Here is a 21,967-nt window from a genome sequence, read left to right on the forward strand (position 1 = left end):
CTGGATAGATTTTTTTTTTTTAATGTGCAGTCACTAAATATTTGAGTCAGAATTCATTTGGTAAACTGGATGTTTTGATTTAAATCTTAAAGATAGCGTAGGCATTTGAAATAGAAAAGGAACTAAAGTGGCCAGGGTTTATGACCCTGCTTCCTGGATGGGAATGGGCAGGTAAGCAAAGGTTATTAGGTTGCTCTTGCTTGGTTTCCCTCTGCCTTTGCCTGTCCTTTGTCACTTAAAAAAAAATGCTTTTGGTAAGTTTGAGACCAACTAAATATACATCAGTCTTTCTCTATAGGGAGAAGTTCCTACAGGAAGTGAACTCTCTTATTCAGAAACCCTCACACCCACTGGCTAAGACGAAGACACTGGTGAAGAGTCTCATGAACCGGGCCGAGCTGCTGCTGCATGTCACCATTGCAGCCCAGTCTGGCCTCACCAGGAGCATCTCGGGGACCCCTGCAGAGACGCCGGGTACTGCACCACAAGGCCTACCAGGCTAGGGCCCATAAAATAGATGCCAGCTACTTTTCAAAGAACTCACCCCATGTACTCCTAGAAAGAGCCAAAACAAGGAAATTTGACCATTTTTCTTTTTGCTTTTGATTTTTTCTAATCAGGAAGTATCTTGGGGCCAGGAGAGTGGCTCCAGTGGTAGAATGCTTACACGAGGCCCCGAGTCCAAACCCTTGGGACCACAGGGAGAAAGAAGCACTGTAACCCCTGTGGTGGCTTGTGAGCCACCTAAGCCTCAGTGATACCTCTTTCCCTGCCTCAGGGAGGTTCTCTCCCAGGCATCTAAGCCCAATGGCATTGATTCTACAATGGTTTTCACAGTAACAAACATAATTCTACTTTAGAGTAACATAAGTAATTACATTCTCTACATTTGAGTCTCATAATGCATTATCCTTTCCTCTTTACTTGAAGCTGACTTTGCAGTTCATCTTTAGAATTATGTGGAACCTTCTGGCATGACTCCCTGTGAATTGACTATTTCTAGGTCACATTTTGATTGTTAGCCTGAAAATATGTCTCTCAGGGAAATCAATGAGTCTTTGAGTTAAGACAGGATCCATAGTACTGGTCATAGCCTACAAGTGTTTATATTTAACCTGAAGAGAAAGCTGAATAAAGGTGTGGACAGTGTAAGGCAGGCAAGTTTGTTTCCATCCCACCTAGCACTCAGGGCTCTTCTCACTTGGGAGAAGTCTAGGAGGAATCCCAGGTGGCCTCTTTAATCATCTAAAAATTAGCATATATTGTTAGTTTTCAAAACCTTTCGGACAGATACAGAATGACTTTTCCGCTTTATCCATGCTTTTTTTCTTAGCTGGTCTTTGCCTGTGTAGTGCTGTAGTCTTCTGTTTCAGTATTATTTTGTAAAATAACTATTTCCCTTGATACGGTTAAGGGGAAGGGCCAGTCACATTCTAGCTCAAGTGTGATAGTTACTCCACCAGGATAATCACAGTGGAGCTGTCACCAAGTGGCCACAAGGCAGCCAGTATGTCTAGGATTAAAGGGAGACAAAAGTTGTTCCTGGGAAAAAAAACACTCTGGATGTATTTTGGGTTAAGAAACTTGTGCTTCCAGAAATTATTTTCTGTGTCTTCTCTTGCTTTTTAGAATGCATATGTTGAAGTGAACACAGAATTAGATAAATGAAATTAGATAAATTTTCCAGCTTTCCATTGGAAAACCAAATTAATAAAATGATTGAGAATTTTTAAGCTAAAACAATTTTAACCTAATATTAATGTTTAAAAATTTGGCCTAAAACTTGTCAGTACTCTGTGCTAGATGGATTTGGGGCTGAGCCCTGATCTAAAGCAAAGATCCACTCTTCTTGGCAGCTCCATGATACACACTGAGCTGTTGCTGCAACTTCCTGCAAGTCTGCAGGCAGAGGGCTGGGGTGGAGCTCAGTGGAAGAACACTTGCCCGGCAGCCCTGGGTTAGATCCCTAGCACCACAAAAAACAAACAGCAACCCACCCCCAAAAAAGTTGAATAGCAGAGAGTTACTCTTTTCTCATTTCTCTTCCAGCTTGTAAATCTGCGTCTGAAACAAAGGTGATATCTCATGCTGTCCGCCAGCCAGTTTTTCTTCGCAGCATGTCAGCTCCTTCTGACCTAGAAATGATTGGTAATGAAGATTTGGAATTTACAAGAGCGAATCAGAGGTAAATGGCTGATGGCCAGGACTGGATCACCACATGCAGCAGAATACATTCATTGAAGCAAACTCCCTGAGTGGGGTTCTCCTTTGGCCAATCTGTTGCCATTTTGTTTTCCATGTAGGCGGCGTCATGTGACCAGCCACCGCAGCAGCTCCTTTACCCTCCTGCAGTCACTGGCCATTGAGGACAGCAGGGACAAGCCCACCTACAGTGTCCTGCTGGGACAGCTGTTTGCTTTTATTGGCACCAACCCTGACCAAGCTGTAGGTCGCATTTTGCAGACCTCAGGTGGATGGTACCTGGTGGTCTTGTAACAGTCAGCAGGAGTCACTTGCCTCCTTCTTGTGTGTTTCAGGTGTCCAGCAGCAGCTTTCTTTTGGCTGCACAGACAAGGTGGCGGCGGGGAAACACACGCAAACAGGCCCTGGTGCACATGCGGGAGCTGCTGACAGCCGCTGTGCGCGTTGGAGGAGTGACGCATCTGGTGGGTCCGGTGACCATGGTCCTTCAGGGAGGACCCAGGTTAGTTGTTTCTTTTGGTTCACACCACCCATCTTACAGTGGGCGACAAACATTCCAAGATTATTCTCAGGGCCTGAACGTAGGTGTTGTTATTTGCTAATGTTTTTCCCTAAGATATTTTATTTTTATGAAAGTGATCATTGATTTTTACCAAAAATCTCAGTGTATATACAATGTAAAAGTCTCTATGCACTTTTCCCTCCTAAGTTCCACTCTGTCCATTGCCGGACTGACCACATGTCCACACAACCACAGGGTGTCATAAAGGAAATATTCAGAGGGTAGCACTAATGATTACCATACCTTCCAAAATAATTTTTTTTTTTGCCATTTTCAGGAACATTTTTATTTTACATGCTAAGGTAGTTCCACAGTAGAAATGATCTTGCAGCAACCACCTTCCTACCAGTAACTGTACTTTTTATATTTTTTAATTAGCACACATTGATGGTACGAGGCAGTTTCACTGTGGTAATTCTATCCACGCATGCAGTGTACTTTGAATAACTTTCTGTCCTCCATTACATTCCCTTCACATACACACACACACACTCCGCCTCCTCCATGTTTCAAACAGTGTTTAGAGGGTTTCATTATGGTGTCGTCTTGCGAGCATGCAGCAAATTTCCATCCTCTTCACCTCTCAGTACCCTTTCCCTGCCTCCGCTCCTCAAACAGTCCTTGTTTTACACTCAGGTCCTATTATTATTCCCTAACACTGGTGACGTTTTCATTTTCCCTCTTAAGTTTTAATGTCATTTGTCAAAAAAAATGGAAAAAAATACAGATAATTTTTAAAAAATTTTTTATTGTTGTACTGGGGTTACCTTGTAACATTTACAACAGTTCTTACAATATTTCATAGTTGAATTCACCCCTCCACAGATAAAAGAATAAAAGTCACCTATAAACCCCACATCCAATGATAACATCTATTAGTATTTTAGTGTATGTGTTCTTCATTGTAATCATAGATATCCACTATAGTGTGTAGCACTGCATCATACTTTTTAACCAGTTTCCTATTTGTCAACCTTTTATTAGTTTTAATTCTGCTATTACAAATAATAATATGTTGCAGACCTTTGTAGATACATCCTGACAATTTCCATTCTTATATTAATTGGTACAGAATCAGCCCCATGTTGTATTTTTATGTAAGGAAAGCCTTACTTTACATCAACTGGGCTCTAATACTTCATTAATATTTGGAGCCTGAACTTAAAAAATCCACTTAGCTGATCTGTTCGGGCCTTGTTTTTCTCGTTAGTACAACTGCATGCAGTATTCTGTACCATGTGAGATATTGTAGATGTATCCCAAAGGAATGCTTTGGGAAATGTTATATACCATTCCTCTGTTCTTGGAAACACTGTACACTAGCTTTATTAAAGACTGAAAAGTTCTGCAGTTAGAGAACCTTCTTTAGCTTTCCCTAAGCCAGGATTTCCTGGAGTTTCTCGAGTGTGTACCATTGAGTTTAAACGCACTTAGAAATCCTGTCCAGTCGTCTTCTGTGGTCCTGTAGTTTATGAAACTGAGTTTGGTGACTTCCAAGATATCTTTGGCTTGGGGGTTCATCTAGACACTCTGGGCTATTGTCACTAATGACAATATTGTCAACATATTCAGGAAGTCTGCACTTTGATTTCCATTTCATAGAATCGAAGAGCTCACCTGTGGTGGGATGGTCGAGCAGGTCCAAGAAGCTTTCGGGGAGACCATGACTTCTGTGGTGTCTCTGTGTGCTCGGTACCCTATCGCGTGTGCAAACAGCATTGGACTCTTATGCACCATACCCTATACCAGGTATACAGGAAATGCCCTGTACTCTATGTAGGTCATACCCCTCTGTGCCTGAGTCAGCAGTAGTGTCTTCTGATGTACAAGACTGGAGTTTTTGGAGTTTTTGATTATTCAGTACTCACTAAACAAGTTCCTGTATACATTCCTTATTTGGTACCTTGTGGACCAAATGCTGCTATTACAACTGCATTACCGCCCAAAGGTCAAGTTCAAAGGAACCTCCTTGGGTGATTACTTCAATTGATGGAAATCTTTTAATAATCATATTTATTTTCTCTCTGGGCTCACTTAGTTAATAGTTTGAAGATGTCAAGAGCTCATGGAATCATTCTTTGAATACCCTTATGATGAAATACATTATTTTTTCTATGATATCAACTTTAAGTTGATTAATATTTTTACTTTGTTGTCCTATGTGAACAAACCAGAATTTGAAGTTCCTTATTTATGAAGGGAGATGTAAGAAAATAGTTTCTGATTAATTGTACATGGCAGGATCATCAGTTGTGACAACAAACTAAACTGATGTCTTTCACATCACTTTAATAATCTGAACCTTCCTGAGAGTTTCCCCAGGGCTGATCAGTTGTGTCCTTTCAACCATCCTGTGTCACTTTTCAGGAGCGAAGAGAAATGCCTGGTCCGCAGTGGCCTTGTGCAGCTCATGGACCGACTGTGCAGCCTGAGCAGTCAGACTGAGTCCAGCTCCAGTGAGAAGCAGACCAAGAAGCAGAAGGTGGCCACCATGGCCTGGGCTGCCTTCCAGGTGCTGGCCAACCGCTGTGTGGAGTGGGAGAAAGAGGAAGGTGAGGAGTGAGTGTTCTGTCCACTCCCTGATACTTTTGTTGGCATGATGGGGCAGCACGGGTTTGTGTTCCACTGCTCAGGGGCAAGGCTCTGCTATTTCATAATGTCACACAATACCAGTGGACCATTTCATAAGGGCTTGGTCATCAGTGTGGTTCTATGAGAACTTACAGCTGCCTGTGGCACTAAATGATATCCTAGCCTGGAGGGGGATGAAGGCCCTGGAATATTGACAGGGGAGTTTCAGTATCTTCTGGTCAACATTGCTGACAGTCTCCACTAAATATTTTTAGGAAATGGTTGTACAATTGTCTTCCACTTCCTCTTCCCCTTCCCTTTTTCTTTCCTTCCTTTGCTCCCTCCTTTCTTTCTTCTTATACTGGGGTGCCTGCTAAGCAAGTACTCTACTACGTAAGCCATGGCCCCAACCCTTATTTTTATTTTGTTTTTGAGACACGGTCTCACTAAATTTGCTCAAGTGGACTTAAACTAGAGATCCTCCTGCTTCTGCCTCCAGAGTAGCTGGGATTTTGGTGCGTACTACCATGCATTTTAATGTCTTGAGAGCCTTCTATTCCAGGCAGAAGATTAATAAAACATTATTACTCCCCTTAAGAATTCTGTTCTGGAGCCAGGCATGGAGGCATGGCCTATAAACCCAGCACTCTGAAGACTGAGGCAGGAGGATCTCAAATTCTAGGCCAACCTGGGTGTATAGAGTAAGACCCCATCACAAACAAACACAACTATAGTCTGTCACAGGAAAAAAAGCAATTAACAAATAATTGCGGTGTAACCAATTCCATAATCCTGAACCAGGGACCAGCACCAGGCAAAGCTTCCCAGAGGAGGTGGCATGTGAGCTGTTCAGGAAGGATGAAGAAGACTTGTAAACAGAACATACAGTGTGTAGGCTCAGGGACCCAGAAAATAAGAGAGAATCTTTTGTGGCTTTTATAAAGGATGTTTAGGAGGCTTTGAAACCACATCTAACATGGAAAAACCCCGAAAGGTATTTCATTATATTTGAGAAAAAAAAATCGAGATTTTTTTCATGACCAGTAAAATTACGATTCTTCCCTGTCAGTCATGTATGCTCCTCTATTATGTATGGATTACTTGTGTTTAGTTTTCATTAAGAATACGGTCTCCCCTAACACTGAGGTGTTTTTGCAGTATTAGGTTTTTTTGTGTTTTTTGGAGGCAGTGGGATTTGAATTCACGAATTCATAGGTGCTCTACCAACTGAGTCACAGCTCCAGTCCATTTTTGGTCTAGTTATTTTGGAGATGTGGTCTCCTGAGCTATTTGCCTTGGCTGGCCTAGAACTTTGATCCTCTCAGTCTCAGCCTCCCAGTTATCTTGGATTCTTGGCGTGAATCATCCAATACTGGATGGAGTATTAGTTTTTTTGTGTGTAGATATTAGCTGATGAATAAATGCTGATTGGATGATTAGTTAAACATCAGGCATGATAAGATAAAATGAGTTTCGGGGAGGCTTGCTGTGATCACTGTGCTCTTTCTTTTCTTCCTTTAACTCTGAAGGTGGCTCCACAGAGGCTGTGCACTCAGGGCTGGCCCGTCAGGTGTCCAGCCTCCTCACCAACCATCTTGCCCGAGCAACTGAGTGCTGTGGCAACCAAGCTGCTGGGAACGACGCTCTGCAGGATGTCCTGAGTCTTCTCAATGACCTCTCGAGGTGTGCAGCCTGTGCAGAGTGGGGAACGGCTGGCTTTCTCCTCCAATGGCTGGGGTGCCTCTTGCTGGCAGTTGTCTTTTTGAAACATCCAGACTGTAGGCCCTTTTGACACACTCCTGCTTCAAGAAAAAACTGTGAGAATAGTCATTGAAACTTAATGCTTAGTTCCAAAATGCAGGGACTCTCTAAGGGAATAATGTGTTACTGCTTGCTTTGCTACCTTGCTGGCCACAGCCACTAGCCATGCGTGTCGATGCACCTGCATTCCCTGACCAAAACTCTCACCCCCATCAGAACAGTGTTAGAGCATCATGTGTCAGGCCTGCAAAACTCACTTTTTCATGCTGGGTCTTTAAGCACATTGATTCTGTGCTGGTCTAATACCCATGTACTAGCACAAGCCCCACATTTGTCTGCCTATGCTTGTTGGCTTGTTCTTTGTTTGGCTGCTGCTGGGCTGAATTCATTTTTTTCGTGAAATGTAACAGGTTCATCCATGACAGGTCCTGAGGCTATGTGACAGTAATGAGTATCTGCAAAGCCCCTAGCATGGGTTTCTAGTCTTGGTGCTCTATGAAACATTGAACCTAGGATGCAGGCCAGAGACATCACAGATCAGAAAATAGAAGTCTTTCTTTTAAAGTAGTATTGGCCAATTATGAGTGCTCATCAGATGTTAAAAAAATCCTTTGTTGTCCTTGATAAAAACATAGCACCTGGCCTGTGTCTTCTTCCCAAGGTCTGATCCCATGGAACTGTCCTCTCACTGGGGAGCACTTGCTTCTGCACCTCAGTGCTGCCTCCAGCATTGCAGCCTCTCCTTCCTCCTTTTGCAGGAGCCACATAGGGAAAGCCATCCTGAGTCAGCCAGCGTGTGTGTCCAAACTCCTGTCTCTGCTGCTGGACCAGCGCCCATCCCCAAAGCTGGTCCTGATCATTCTTCAGTTGTGCCGGGCAGCGCTGCCACTGATGAGCGTGGAGGACTGTGGGAATGTGGAGCTTCCACCCTGGAGCTACTCTGTCCCCTCCCTGAATAGTGAGCAGGAGGATCCCAGTGACCCAGCTTCCAAGATCGCCTCCCTGCTGTTGGCCAAGCTGGCAGATTATGTGGTTCCAGGTGAGGAGCTCCTGACAAGAGGGTGGCGCTGAGTACTTGTGTCCCACACACAGTCAGGCCTACGATGTACCCATGTGTCCTGTGACGAAGGAGAGTGGGGGGAGAAGGAGAGGAAGAGAGATTCACTAACCATGGATTTTCATATTTCGAGGAACTATGCAAACAACACTGCAGTTTTTCTGAATGGGCTGTCATTTTTGGTTTAAGGATGTCAGACAGTTCTTTCTCCTACTGCTTCTGAACCTGACACCACATTGACAAAAAGCAGTCCCAAGAATTCCTTAAAAGGAGATAAAGATCCCGGAGAAGAGAGTGAAGCAGTGGATGGCAAGCTCTCCATATTTATCCACAAGCGGGAAGACCAGTCCTCCCATGAAGTCCTCCAGCCATTACTCAGGTGACTATACTGGCTGCAATAGCTGTGTGTCAGTTGGCACCACCCATGTCATGGGTTCTTTACATACAGCAACTGCCATCACCCTTTGGGGACACATGAAGAAAGTGAGGCAGAACTAAAATGGACCTCAGCCTCTCTGACGGTAGAACCCAAGCTGGGCCCTCACTGGGTGTTTGACTGAACCCACCAGCGAGCTCAAGCTCTGCTGGGAGTGCCTTGCTGCCTGTGTCTGGGGTGGAGTCTGTGGCCTGCCTTGGGCAGTGAGAGAGAATAAGTGCTCTTGAGGCATCAGCAAACTTAGGGTGAGGCAGAGAAATTGGAGAAGCTTTTTAAAGCTTTAATTCATTGACATGTGAGTGATATGAAGTAAAAATATTATTGGTGCCCAAATATTACAAACCTATAGGAACAGATATTACAAACTTGGGCCAAAGGAAGGTCTGCTGCCCAGCCCAGGGAATTTAGAACAGGTGTTTGTCTCAGATGGAAGAGTCCTCTCTTCACCTAAGCGATGTTGACCCTGTCATCATCCTCATAATTGGATCCTTTGTTGGCTGGGATGGCAGCCAGAAGACTAGGGTACAGTGGCCTCATCTGAACAGGGTCACTGCAGGTCAGAGTTTAGTGAAGAAATCTCCAGGAAACGTTCTTAGTGTTACGGAACATCACAGTTCAGACTCACTGATAGATTTTTTAGGAGGGAGGGGCAGCTGAGTTATTAGAAAGGGTGAATCAGGTCAGGCGTGGTGGCTCATGTCTGTAATACCAGCTACAAGGGAGGCAGAAGTGGGAAGGGTTACAGTTCAAGTCCAGCCCAGGCAAAAAGTTAGACCCCATATCGGCTGTGCAGGAGACAGGTAGGAAGATCAAGGTCCAGGCTGGACTGGGCAAAAACATGAGACTCTATCTGAAAAATAGCTAAAGCAAAAAAGGATGGGGTTGTGGTTCAAGTGGTAGAGTGTCTGCCTAGCAAGTGTGAGGCCCTGAGTTCAAACCCCAGTGCCACACACACAAAAAAAAGGAAGAATCAGTCCTTTGCTACAAGCTGCCACATTCATGCTGCATTGAAGCCCTGAACCCCTGCTGTGAGGGTAAGATGACTTTCTGAGTACCTTGGTGCTCAGCACTCCTACAGCTGGCTTGAAACAGTGTTTTTCTTCATCTCTTTTGTTTGTGCATCATTTTCATATTGGTTTTCAGATTATCTAAAACTAGTTGTTTGAGACTCTAAAAGTGCTATAGTTAATTGTGTAATAATAAATTCATGAAAAAATGGAACCTCTTACTGTGAATTATTTATCTTTTTTTTTTGGCAGTGTTGGTGTTGAACTCAGGGCCTTTTGTACTTACCACTTGAGCCCCACCCCAGTCTACTATGGATTTTTAAAGTTAGTTTTAGCATCTCATAATGGCCTGACCACACATGGGTTGCCTGCCATCCCATGCCCCCAACTAGCAGTGCCTTCATAGTCACTCCCTGCATTACCTCTTGCAGTAGCTCAGAAGGGCGGCCCTTCCGGCTTGGTACTGGTGCCAACATGGAGAAGGTTGTGAAGATGGACCGAGACATGACAAAGGTAAGGGGACCTGGTCTGACAAAGCCCATGATTAAAAGGGCCTCGCTCTGCTGTAAGCTTTCAGGAGAAATCTTTTTAAAAAAATAAGTGCAGCCAAGTGTGTTGTCAGGTTCCTGGCTACTCAGGATGCTGAGGATCTCGATTTTAAGGTCGAACTGGTCAACATAATGAAACCTTGTTGAAACAAACAAAAAAAGTAACAGAAAACTCTTAGTTTTGACCTACAATTTTTTCTTAGCTTTTTTAACGTTTTATAGCCTACAATAGTTTTGAAGTGGAAAAGAGATAAAATGTTACTAAGAGAATAACAGATATTATGTATAAATAATTCATAGATATAAAAATATGTCCAGGCTCACAAATAATTAAAGGAAAGAAAGAAAAACAACAGTAATATATCTTTTCTACCTGTCACAGGTCATGTTAAGACAAATTGATAATGTCTACTATTGTAAAGGTGAGGACAAATAAACTTCTCAGGTGTCCAGAGATAAACACATACCATGTTCATCACAGTTTTATTTGAAAAACAAACAAAATAGAATCCGTGTAACCATAGGTAGGAGATTGGTTAAAGGAATTCACATATGTTTATACTGAAATACTACACAATTATAATGCACAATAAAATGTGATAAAAGCAAATTATAAAGCTGTGTATAGTAGGACCCCATAATTATGGAAATCAGAATTTGCATGGACTTACAATTATCTCAGACTAGGTTTATGGAAATTTAACATTCTACATGATATTTTCTGTTTGAATTTTTAAAAAAATGAGCTGGGCATTGGGGATGAACATCTGCAATCTAAACTACTTGGGAGACTGGGATCGGGAGGATCGAGGTGCAAAGCCAGCCCGGGTAAATAGTTTGGAAGACCCCATCTCCAAAACAACCGGAGTAAAATGGACTGGAGGTGTGGCTCAAGCAGTAGAGCACCTGCTTTGCGAGTGCAAAGCTCTGAGTTCAAATCCCAGTCCCAGCAATAATAGTAATAGTAACCATAATAAGCCTGGATTGCTTTGGTAACAGAGAAGAGATTTAAATGAGCACAGTGCTGGGAAAAAGGAAATGAGTAATTAAATATCTTCCACCTGACCCCAGGGAGGCTGTTGTGAAGTGATTACAGAAGAGGCCTCAGCTGCCCTGCGGAAAGCAACCAAGTGGGCACAGTCAGGTCTCATCGTCAGCATTGGGCCACCAGTGGAATCCATCAACCCCGAGACAGTGAGTGGACTGTCCACAGGCGACAAAAAGAAAACCGCCCAAACCTCCATCTGCCGAGAGCGGAACTCTGAACTTGCCAGGTAAACCTTCCACAAGGCCGAACTCCCTGGGCACACTCTCCTCAAGTTGACTGCATAATGGCTTCATTTTTAGGGTTTTCATTTTCGACCATCCTCTTGGCCTGCTGAAAATGAGGAAGGGTACTAGAAATACTCATCTGCTATAGAGTTTTCTCTGAACCACCTGGGACTACACCAGGAAGTAAGGTTATCCAGGTAAATACGAGGTTGTCATGGAAGCACAGGAAGTGCTCGTGGCTCCTTTGCAGCCAGAGGATTCTTGTGAGTGTTAGTAAACCCCTGTACTGTGACCTTATTTCTTTAAACAGTACTTCCCTATTGACCCAACTAAACACAGATTCCTTCTAGGAATAGAAGGATGGTAAGGATGGTGAGCATGGCCGTAGAGAAGTTTGTGTGTGGTCTTTTGCTCCCATAAGTGAGGAGTACCTTCAGCAACATTGTCTTTATTCAGTTCTCATGGCTTATGTAATAAAAATATTGAGGCCCATCATTTCAGAATGTATTAGCTAGCTTTGCATTTCTATAACAAAATACTTGAAACAGCTAACTTAATAAGAAAAGAGTTCACAGTTCTAGAGGTTCAAGGTCACAGTGCTGGCATTGGCCCAATTCTGTCAAATCATGATGGATAGTAGTGGTGGGAGGGGTACAGGAGAAGAGAGAGAGGGGGCTGAGCCAAACTCAGGCTTTTACAACAACACTGTGGAGAACCTACCAAGGGCACATCCCAAGTGACCTAAAAACCTCCCACTAGATCCTACCTCCCAAAAGTGCTGCTGTCTCCCATTAGCACCACCCTAGGGCCACACTTTCAATCACAGTGGACACAAACTATATTCAAATCACAGTGCAGAGGATTCTTCATAACACAAAGAATATGAGAAAAGGGATTTCTTCCTAATGTTGATTTAGCTTGTCATTTTCTAAGTCAACAAAATCCATTTTGTATTGTATGAGTAGAAGATAGTTCTCTCAGATGGGAACCCTGAAACCCACCTCTCTGGACTTCTAATTCTTCCCAGGCATTCACAGTTTTCTTTGTTGACACTCGCAGGACTGATCCCGTCCGGCCCTTCATCAGCGGGCACGTGGCCAACAGCATGGCTGCAGAAGTGATCGCCCTGCTGCACAGCTTGCTGATGGCACCCGAGTCAAACGCTGCTCAGATATGGACCACAACGGCAGAGAAGGTCAGTGCATTGCTGCTTAGCTGAGGAGGCAAAGAGAGGAGCTGGCTCTCTGTGCCTGCGTTAGAATTATGAGCGGCGAGGGAGAGGTTTCCCACCTGAGCCAGGTACATCTGTTGGCCACTCTCCCTGGATTTTACAGAGTTTTAACTCTGTTTATCTATGTCTCTTGTCACTGCTGCTTCTGATTTTACAGAAGTCAGGACATCTTCTCAGGGATAGAATGGTGGTCGTTTCTTCTTGCTTATGTTAGACACTACAGGGTCACATAGTCTTGGTTTATTGGCTGTGTTCAGTGTGCTCACGAAGTCCTAGGGCAGGCTCTGTGTGATTGCTTCCACTGACCGAGTGCCCTACCAGTGACCAAATCATCATTCCACTCCCCCTTTCCACAGTTTCTCTTCACGAAAATGCCTCGCGACAATCCTGAAGGTAGTTGAACGTTGAGATGTAGGCAGTGTGCTGGGAAGGGATGGTTTCCTTCAGAGAGATGATCACTTTCTTTTGGCACTTTCAGTAACAGGATGTTCTATTCTTCCATATTTTGAGGTCTTGCATTTCTGGTTTTGTCTGATCACATAAGGTACATAGGAGCAAAATGTCACTAGACACACCTGATAGATTTGTCCCCCCAAATCTAGAGCGCCTTCAATTCATGGGGCCAGGCGCTGTTGCAGACTGTCAACATCCTTGCTATCAATGAGCACTCTGCCTCTTACTTATAGGTTCTGTCTCGTGCGCTGATGTACATTCCGCAGCTGGGGAAATACGCAGAAAGCATTCTGGAAAATGGCAGCAGCAGTGGCAGAAAACTCGCTAGACTTCAGAGAATCGCACGCCAGGCTGTTGCTGCACTGTGTGCGCTTGGGGGCTTCAAAGAGACAATCAAGATAGGATCTGAGGTTCAGGTAACCAGCTACAGTTTCCCCCATATAAAAGTATCCATGGTTATTGAGTCATCTTAAGACGAGTATCAACCACCTGTTGGGCAAGCCCTTGTTCCTTCAAGGTAATGAATCTAAGAATCTCGTGAATTTTAATCCACCTGTGCTGTATGTTATTTAATTGCTGATACAATTTGTCATAATGTTAACCGTAGTACTTGTGTTCACAGTGTCATTAATGTTGATATTTTAGAATTGGAAGTTTGACATAGTAGCATGCTGTGATCACCTTGCCCATTAGGTCATGGACCTGTTATTTTAAAATAAATGATTATTGTAGCACAGATAACTATAGCAGTAAATGGATTCTTCGTACTTGTCACTTTAGATGGCTGCGTTTAAGTCAGAGCGGTATGTGGTGCTCATATGCCTCTGTCTCCAGGTTCTAGGTAGAGGAATTTCAGGAAGCATCGGAGTTGTGGCTTCCATCAATGAGCAGGAAGGGATAGCTACAGTCAGATTCCCTCCCATAGACTGTCGAAAGACCTCGCAAGCATCAGACACATTGACGATTCCCCTGTCTAGACTTTGCGTTCCAAGGTCAGAGGTAAGGTGATTTTAAGTGCTTTGTAAAATGCCACTGCAAATGCTGGCACAGTTGAGCACAGACCTGAATATCTTCAGTTTTACTTGGGATGCATGTTTACATATTGATTGTAACTATTTAACCAGAACATTTGTGGAAAATTCTCATTCAGATGACAAAATTCGTTTCTTTGGCTAGCAATATTCCATAGTGTGTTATTATTTTTTTATTTTATTTATTTATTTATTTTGCAATACTGGGGTTTTAACTCAGGGCTTCACACTTGCTAGGTATGTGCTCTACCACTTGAGTCACTCCACCAGCCCCTGTATTTTTAATTGACTTGGTGTGGTTTATAATTTTCTGTGATGACTTTATTTCACTGAAAATTCGAGAATGAACTCTAGATAATGATAACAGCTTCATTTCCTATAAACTAATGACTTGACTTTCACTTCTGCCACCAGGCACTGCCTCTCCACAAGCTGTCCATCACAGAGAAGGTGGTGCAGGCAGTGCAGTCCATGCTGCTCCCTCAAGAGGGAAGTCTCTCTATTCACACGTCACTTCCTGCAACAGGAGATGGGGCAGCACCAGTGATGGCAGTCGTGCGGCTCCTGGCTGAAATCAGAACAAGGTGAGCATCCTCCCAGATCACCTGGCATGCTGAAGTGGGCAGGTGACAGAGGCAGAGGTTCTGGGTGGGCCACTCACCCAACCTAGCGCGCCCAAAGCTTGAAGCACTGCCAGCACGTAGCAGTAGCACCGTCTTGCACTGTGTGCCAGTTTGTTGTGTCCCCAGTCTGCGGTTTTTGTTGTGTCACCAGTTTATGCGCTTCATAACAAGTCGAGCCATCCACCCAAGGAAATAAACCTTTGAAATGGGATGTGTGGGAAACATACATGATGCTGCTCTGGTTTGCTCTGGTGAAAGAACTTTTGTATCACAGGAACAACTGCTTTGTGTTTGGGGGTGGGGGGTGGGGGGTGGGGTACAGGTTCAAACTCAGGGCCTTGTGTTTGATAGGCACGTGGCCTAACATTTGAACCTGCCCCCAGCCCTTTTTGCTTTTACTTATTTTTCACATAGGGTCAAACTTTTTGCCCAGGATAACTTCAGACCATTATCTTCCTATCACTGCATCCCAAGCTGGGATTCCAGGTGTATCCCACCATCCCCAGCTTATCTGCCACTTTCTTATGTGATACAGGCTGCATTATGTGTCTAGTCCCTCACTTTCCAAATTCATGACTGGGAGCTGGAGGTGTGGCTCAAGTGGTAAAGGGCCTGCTTTGCAAGTGTGAAACCCTGAGCTCAAACCCCAGTCTCACACACACAAAAAAGTCCAAATCAATGACTGGGCAACCAGGGAATGCTCACAGTATTGGGAAAGGAGAACAGGCTCTTCCTGCAAATGCATTTATTTACCATTGATCAGGGGTAGCAAGTTTATCTTTTGATAGTGGAACTTTACAGAAACTTCTAAGTGAAGAGAAGTCAGCATATGATTTCCTAGTTTGGGGACCCTTTTGCCTCTGGAGCTTATATTTGCACAGACAGCTCAGTGTGAGGAAGGCCGGTCAGAATCATCCCCCGGCACCTTGGTGTCTTCATTTAGTGCAGATTTTCATGCAGTTCAGCAGTACTGTGAGAGAAGTTACTTATCCAGTCCTCCCTTGGTGTCTGTAGGGGACGAGAGACCAAAATCTGCAGATGCTAAATCCTTTATGTCAAATGACATAGTGTTTGACACTTTCAGTCAGCCCTAGATGGCTTAATGATACCTAACACGATCTAAATGTTACATATGTGGTTGTTGCACTGTGTTGTTTAGGAAACAATGACAAAAATGTCTGCATGTTCAGTACAGATGTAATTTTTTTCCCAAATATTTTTGATCTCAGGTTGGTTGCATTCACGTGCAGAGCCCGTGTGGATATGGAGGGCAACTGTACATCACCAATTTGGTCCAGCTTAGAAAAATAGAGAGTGTAAATTGGGGGACAGAATAGATGGAAATGTTTTTCACAGTTGACTTTTTAGAGAATGAACATGGATGAATTTGAAATATTGTAAATCTTTCAACATTAAGAGCCTGCCTGGTCATGGCCCAACTTTTAGAAGACAGCTTGTTCTGTGAAGAATTCATACAGCAGTGTCCAGCAGCCGTGGAAGTCCTTAACCTCGTGGCCCAGGAATGCAGTGCTGGTGAGTGTTGTTCCCTTCCTTCCTCCCTTGTGGGCACCTGTGTGTGAGAGGGATGCTAACTGTTCTCATGCACATGAGGCAGCTGGGCTCTGCAGACTCTGCTCCTCACCACTCCGTTCAGCTCCCAGCCCCTGCACAACTGAGGTGAGGAGCCCTCAGCCCTTGCCAGCTAGGAAAGCAGTCCAGCAGCAGGCCAACTTAGAGCCTTTTCTTTCTTCCATTCCTAGTAATCTGTTGCCTTTATTGGCCTATTGGAACTATAGGGAGGGTGTGTACATTCTGACAGTTGCCTTTTTTTTTTTTCGGTACTGGGGCTTGAACTCAGGGACTTAAATTGCTAAGTAGGCTCTCTACCACTTGAACCATTCTGCTGGCCCTGTTGCCTGTTTTTTAATTGTATTATATGTCTTTTTATTTTTGAGTTACAGGATTCTTTATTCTAGATAAACTAGTCTCAGATCCAAGTTTCAAATGTTTGCTTCCTTCTCTGAGTTGTTTTCTTACTTACTTGATAACATTCTTTGAAAAAGAGATGACTTTTATGTTGATAAAGCCTAGTTTACCTAGCTTTCTTTTGTTAACTTGTGCTTTTGGAGTCATAGCAAAGACACCCTTAGTAGTTTTTAATCCAAATGGTGTGTAATTTAAGGTCTTTGCATCTATATTTTCTTCCAGGGTTTTTATAGTTTTAGCTATAGGTTATTTTTAGGTCTTTGATCCACTGTGAGTTAATTTCTGTGTGTTGTGTAAAGTATCTCTAATACCTCTCACACCTGACCATTCTAGACCTTTCCTCAGTGTCTATCATGCAGAATCCCCTCCTTCAGATTTCCTCCTTTGAAATTTGGTCTTTTCTGAGATCTGAGGTCGTGCTGTGTGCATTGAGCCTCTGAGATCTGAGATCATGCTGTGTGCATTGAGCCTTTGGATTCTGGGATTTAGTCACCGCCCCTCATCTGTGCCTGGGTTTGTGCTTTATATCACATGCTCACGTTCTTGCAGCCTTATGTTTCTGTGTGTGTGTGTGTGTGTGTGTGTGTGCACAAGTGTGTGCGCGTGCACACTCATCTTATCTCCTCTGCCGTATCTTTGTATTCTCCAGCATCTGGCAGTGTGCCTGACTTACAGGAGATATTCAATAGGCATTAATTTTTTTTAAATCAATTTAGATATGAAGAATAATGGCCTTCATTTGTTAGCATGTTTGCTCTGTGTCAGGAGTTTGAGTTATTTCATCTCATTTTCATGAAACCCTGTGGGGCATAGCTACTGTTACCTTCATGTTGGAGGCAAAATGGAAAATTCTGAGTAACAGAGCCCTCTCTGGCTCCAAGCAGCCCACTCCCAGAGCTGTACCTTGCCCACACTGCCTGCCGCTGAGCTACATTCCATAGACAAAGCCAACCCAGGAGTTAAGTGATCTCAGTAAGTGAAGCTTGTTGTTGGTGATGCTCCAAGAGTCCGTGCCCTTCCAGGACTGCAGGAGTTGTCTCTCAGATTCCATGTGTCCCTTTATAGGAGAGCGACTTGCAGTTGTGGAGGTGCAGTGTGAGCGCCTGAGGATGCTGTACCGGGACTGTGCTCGGCCCCCACCACCTCCCCTGCAGGCTGACCGGAGACAGGTGAGCCCTCCACACAGACCTTATAACATTTACAATGATGGTTTGCAGGCCGGTATGTACCTCAAGTGAGCAAAATATGATATATTCAAACAACAAAATGTTATCTACTGATACCTGCTACAGTGTAGATGAACCCATGCAAAATGAAACAGTCCAATCACATAAAGACCACATATTTTACACTTCCGTTGTGTAAAAACGTCTACTGCAGCAAGTCCATAGATAAAGCAGACAGATTAGTGGTTGCCAGGGGCTGGAGGAAGCAGAGTATTGAGGGACGGGGATGGGAATGACTTCTAATGGAATTCCTTTTAGCAGGAAAATGAGTGTTCTAAAGTTGAATCACGGTGATGGTTGCACAAATGCACGAACACCCAAAACCGCAGACTTACGCACTTTAAATGGGTGATTGTGTATTTTGTGGGTTATATGAAATAAGTTGGTACATCTAGGTAAGAGCACACGTGGCTTGTCATGTACTTGTAGTTTTCCTGTGCTCTTGAAATTGTTCCAAAGTTTAGAATAAATAAAAAAGTAAAAGTCACCTTAAATCTCAACATCCCCAGTTGCCATTGTCAACGCGTCAGTGTGTGACTTTCTAAACAAAAGTAGGTTTCTGTTGTCCATACTCTTTGTATGCAGCTTTACCTCCTCATGCCAACCTCCAGCAACCACCCTATCCCCGTGCCTCAGTTTATTCCCTCTGACTTCTATTGTCAGACACCCAAGCTGACTTGAGCGCTTTCTATTGCAATCTTACAAGCATCCTTGCTGCTGAATCTTTACGTGCGTGTTTCGGTTCTCTCTGAAGATGCATGCTGTTGAAGGTAGAGACTCCTGAAACTTCAGTGATCACATTGATTAAATATTGTGAAAGTCAAAGAGGGACAACTAATCCCAAAACATTGTCTCTATAGGACCCTTGCTTAACCCTGAGCTGAACGTTAAATCATAGGAACATGCTCTGATTACAGACTGAACCAAGTCTGTCTTCCAACTATGTGATACCATGTGAGGATGAGTTTGCAAGTGTGGACAGATGGGTAGATCTGTCAAAATTCAAACCACAGTTCTCATAATGGAAGAAATGCGATGCTCAGAGGGAAAGTAGAAATAGCGTTGTAAACACAAGAAAGAGAATTAACAGTCACAGAGCTAAAAGTGATTATTTTCAGGGAACAGGACTGCACATAGGGAAGGAGATTGCCTCTTACTAAAAAATAAAGTTCCCTTTGGGAGGGGGGAAATAGATACACTTTTTTTTTTTTTAATAAAAAGCCAGCTTTATTGAACAATGGAATAGGTAGACTTTCAAATTAATTATTTTTGCTTCATAGCTTTTGTAATCATCTGATCCATGCTAGAACCTACTAGTGTTGCTACTGTACAGAGGTGCTTGTCAAGTTTGCATTTCGTTTCAGCTCTGTATCATACACAGATACCTAAATGTGGGTCGGATCTTGTTGACTGCATTATTAGCGTGTGTTAGTGCATGCATGTGCACTGCCTAGGCTGGCAGTGAAGGACCCCTGCTCCATAACAGCTTTCAACACATGCACAAATGTGAGCTTTATGCAAAAACTTTGGTTTGGCTTTAATTATTCTTACATTAGTAGGAGCCTACAGACACTACCTCCTAAACAGAAATGACACTTAGCATTTTTGGTAGGTAAAACTTGTTTTTTTCATGTTTCAATGAGAATGCCATATAAACCTTTTTTGAACAAAATGGTCAGGGTACTAAAAAAAACTACAAGATGTACTTTTTAATATGTATATGTAGGGTTGTAGCTCAGTAGTAGAATGCTTGCCCAGCATGTCTGAGGCCCAGGTTCAATTCTCAGCACTGCACCCCCACCCAAAAAAAAATGTATGTATGCATGTATGTATATCTCTCTATATACGCACATACTCTATGTATTCTACACACATAGAGATAGAGGCACATATATACGTGTGTGTGTATGCATGTATCACCATATATAAGGCGATATTTTAATAGCATTAGATAAGAATTATTGTTTTTTCTTCTCTGAGGGATAATGTAATTTATATCTGCAGTTCTGTTGGTATGAATAGGTTTATTTATTTATTTTTTGTGGTACCGGGCTTTGAACTCAGGGCCTCACAAGTGCTAGGCAGGCACTCTACCTTCAGCCCCTGCACAGCCCCTGCAGTTCTGTTGACTAAGGCTTTCTCTCCATGTAGCCTAAGGAGATCACTTGGAGCCCCTCAAGAGTGTTCCCTCCAGTGCGTGCCTGCATGTTCTCGTCGCACCTGACCTCTGTCACCTTTCTGGCCGACCCCAGTGCTGGGGGAGGTCTGCCCCGGGGCACTTTTATCTATGCTACCTCGCCTCTGCCAGTTCAGGTGAGAGAGCCACGGCACCATGTTTTACTGGTTTCTGGTTTCCTTCAACCACAAAGGAGCAGGTAGTAGGGCCCTGGCAGAGCCCTCTGACTGTCGCCCTCTGCTGGTGTCTCTTCAGGCCCCATCTTTTTACTGGGAAATTGAAATTGTTTCCTATGGAGATACTGATGACGATACCGGACCAATAGTTTCCTTTGGCTTTGCTACAGAAGCAGAGAAACGAGATGGGGCATGGACCAATCCAGTGGGTACTTGCCTTTTCCACAAGTAAGTGGCCTCTAGCACTGTCAGTCAAAAAGAAATAAATGGGTCCAGAGAACAGGAGCTTCCCCAAGTTGTTCATGGTGCTCAGGAAGTCCTTTGGACCTTTACAGTACACATTGGCACAGTCCCTTCCTAGCTGTCCTGCCATGAGAAACTGTTACCTTCATTTCCCAGATGCATTTGAGGCTGTTGCCTTTATCTGTGAAGACAGTTTGGGAGATGCTACTGTGGGTTGTCATACAAAAGGAATATCACAACCACCTCTGTCCCCCTCATGAACATTAATGCCAGTTGAAAATGTAGTCATGTGTTGAGAAAGAGACTCGCTCTTAGTATTCCTGGTGACTGTCACAGTGCTGAGGCACTCCTCTGTCCCCCTGCCTGCCTCCGTGTGGCCAGTCTCATCTTTGACCTTCCCCTGTTTTCCTCCCAGCAATGGCCGAGCTGTGCACTACAATGGCTCCAGTCTGCTGCAGTGGAAGAGTGTTCGCCTAGATGTTGCTCTTTCTCCTGGTGAGTGAGCAGGGCCTTCTTACCCTGCCTGCTCCTGGGCTCCCAGGCTTGGTCTAGATGGGGTGCAGTCAAATACATTTAGCAACAGGAAATGGGCCATTAGTCTTCTAGTAAAACCAAGTACTTGTCACTGCTGTCCCTAGTTGACACCAAAACTCTCACTTCTGAGGTCCTTACCCAAGAGCCTCCCTGTGGTAATTGAGGAGCATGTCAACTGTTGTCCTGCTGTCACACCTGTTGCAAATAAGAAGTCTCCTTAGTAGTTGATAAAAGAGCAAAATGTTCTCTGCCCTAGGTGATGTGGCAGGAATCGGCTGGGAGAGGACTGAAGGGACTCCGCCCCCGCCAGGTCAGCCGGCCAAAGGCCGAGTGTACTTTACATACTGCGGGCAGCGTCTTTCACCATACCTCGAAGACGTCTCTGGTGGGATGTGGCCTGTGGTTCACATTCAGAAAAAGGCAAGTTACTTTCCTGAGAAAGGAGAACAGATGCTTTTTGATAATTTGATCGTTTCTGGAAGGGAAAATGGAAGGTACCAAATGTATGCTGTTGGACACACCATGTTGTGCACAGTGACACAAGGAAAGGCAAAACAGGGCTAGGGCATGACTCAAGTGGTAGAGTCCTTGCCTGGCAAGTGCTGGGCCCTAAGTTCAAACGCCAGTACTGCCAAAAAAAAGGGGCAGGAAAAAAAAAAAAAAAGAGCACAGGAGTAGGCTCCTTCCTGCGCTGACCCCTCAGTTTTGGATTGGGTGACACTCTGTCAAGAATTTGGTGCTTCACAGCTCTATCCACCTTTCAGCCATCACTCTAAGCATTGCAGACCGTGCTCGTGTTCTCTCCAATGCTGCGAAGTGCTAAGTTGGGGTAGTGTCCTTTGGGTTACTTCGAGTCTCAGAAGCTTGGAGGA

The 21,967-nt window shown here is 44.0% G+C and overlaps 1 protein-coding gene across 6 annotated transcripts in view; it reads left to right on the top strand.

Annotated features, from left to right (window-relative positions):
• The window catches only part of Hectd4 (HECT domain E3 ubiquitin protein ligase 4), a 158,279-nt gene that overhangs the window by 95,936 nt on the left and 40,376 nt on the right, over positions 1–21,967 (top strand). For 5 of the 6 annotated variants that reach the window (XM_074061223.1, XM_074061224.1, XM_074061226.1 and 2 more), the window contains exons 29-49: positions 299–474; positions 2,050–2,185; positions 2,304–2,445; positions 2,538–2,704; positions 4,367–4,513; positions 5,132–5,316; positions 6,865–7,018; positions 7,855–8,135; positions 8,343–8,532; positions 10,028–10,109; positions 11,216–11,418; positions 12,476–12,611; positions 13,334–13,516; positions 13,935–14,099; positions 14,546–14,715; positions 16,172–16,287; positions 17,806–17,909; positions 20,118–20,279; positions 20,398–20,546; positions 20,977–21,056; positions 21,352–21,515. In XM_074061223.1, coding sequence (XP_073917324.1) covers positions 299–474; positions 2,050–2,185; positions 2,304–2,445; positions 2,538–2,704; positions 4,367–4,513; positions 5,132–5,316; positions 6,865–7,018; positions 7,855–8,135; positions 8,343–8,532; positions 10,028–10,109; positions 11,216–11,418; positions 12,476–12,611; positions 13,334–13,516; positions 13,935–14,099; positions 14,546–14,715; positions 16,172–16,287; positions 17,806–17,909; positions 20,118–20,279; positions 20,398–20,546; positions 20,977–21,056; positions 21,352–21,515 — 3,292 coding nt within the window. The remainder of the gene's footprint in view (positions 1–298; positions 475–2,049; positions 2,186–2,303; positions 2,446–2,537; positions 2,705–4,366; positions 4,514–5,131; positions 5,317–6,864; positions 7,019–7,854; positions 8,136–8,342; positions 8,533–10,027; positions 10,110–11,215; positions 11,419–12,475; positions 12,612–13,333; positions 13,517–13,934; positions 14,100–14,545; positions 14,716–16,171; positions 16,288–17,805; positions 17,910–20,117; positions 20,280–20,397; positions 20,547–20,976; positions 21,057–21,351; positions 21,516–21,967) is intronic. The other variant, XM_074061225.1, reaches the window with a different exon arrangement.

Source organism: Castor canadensis, chromosome 18, assembly GCF_047511655.1.
Source record: "Castor canadensis chromosome 18, mCasCan1.hap1v2, whole genome shotgun sequence".
Lineage (NCBI taxonomy): Eukaryota > Metazoa > Chordata > Mammalia > Rodentia > Castoridae > Castor > Castor canadensis.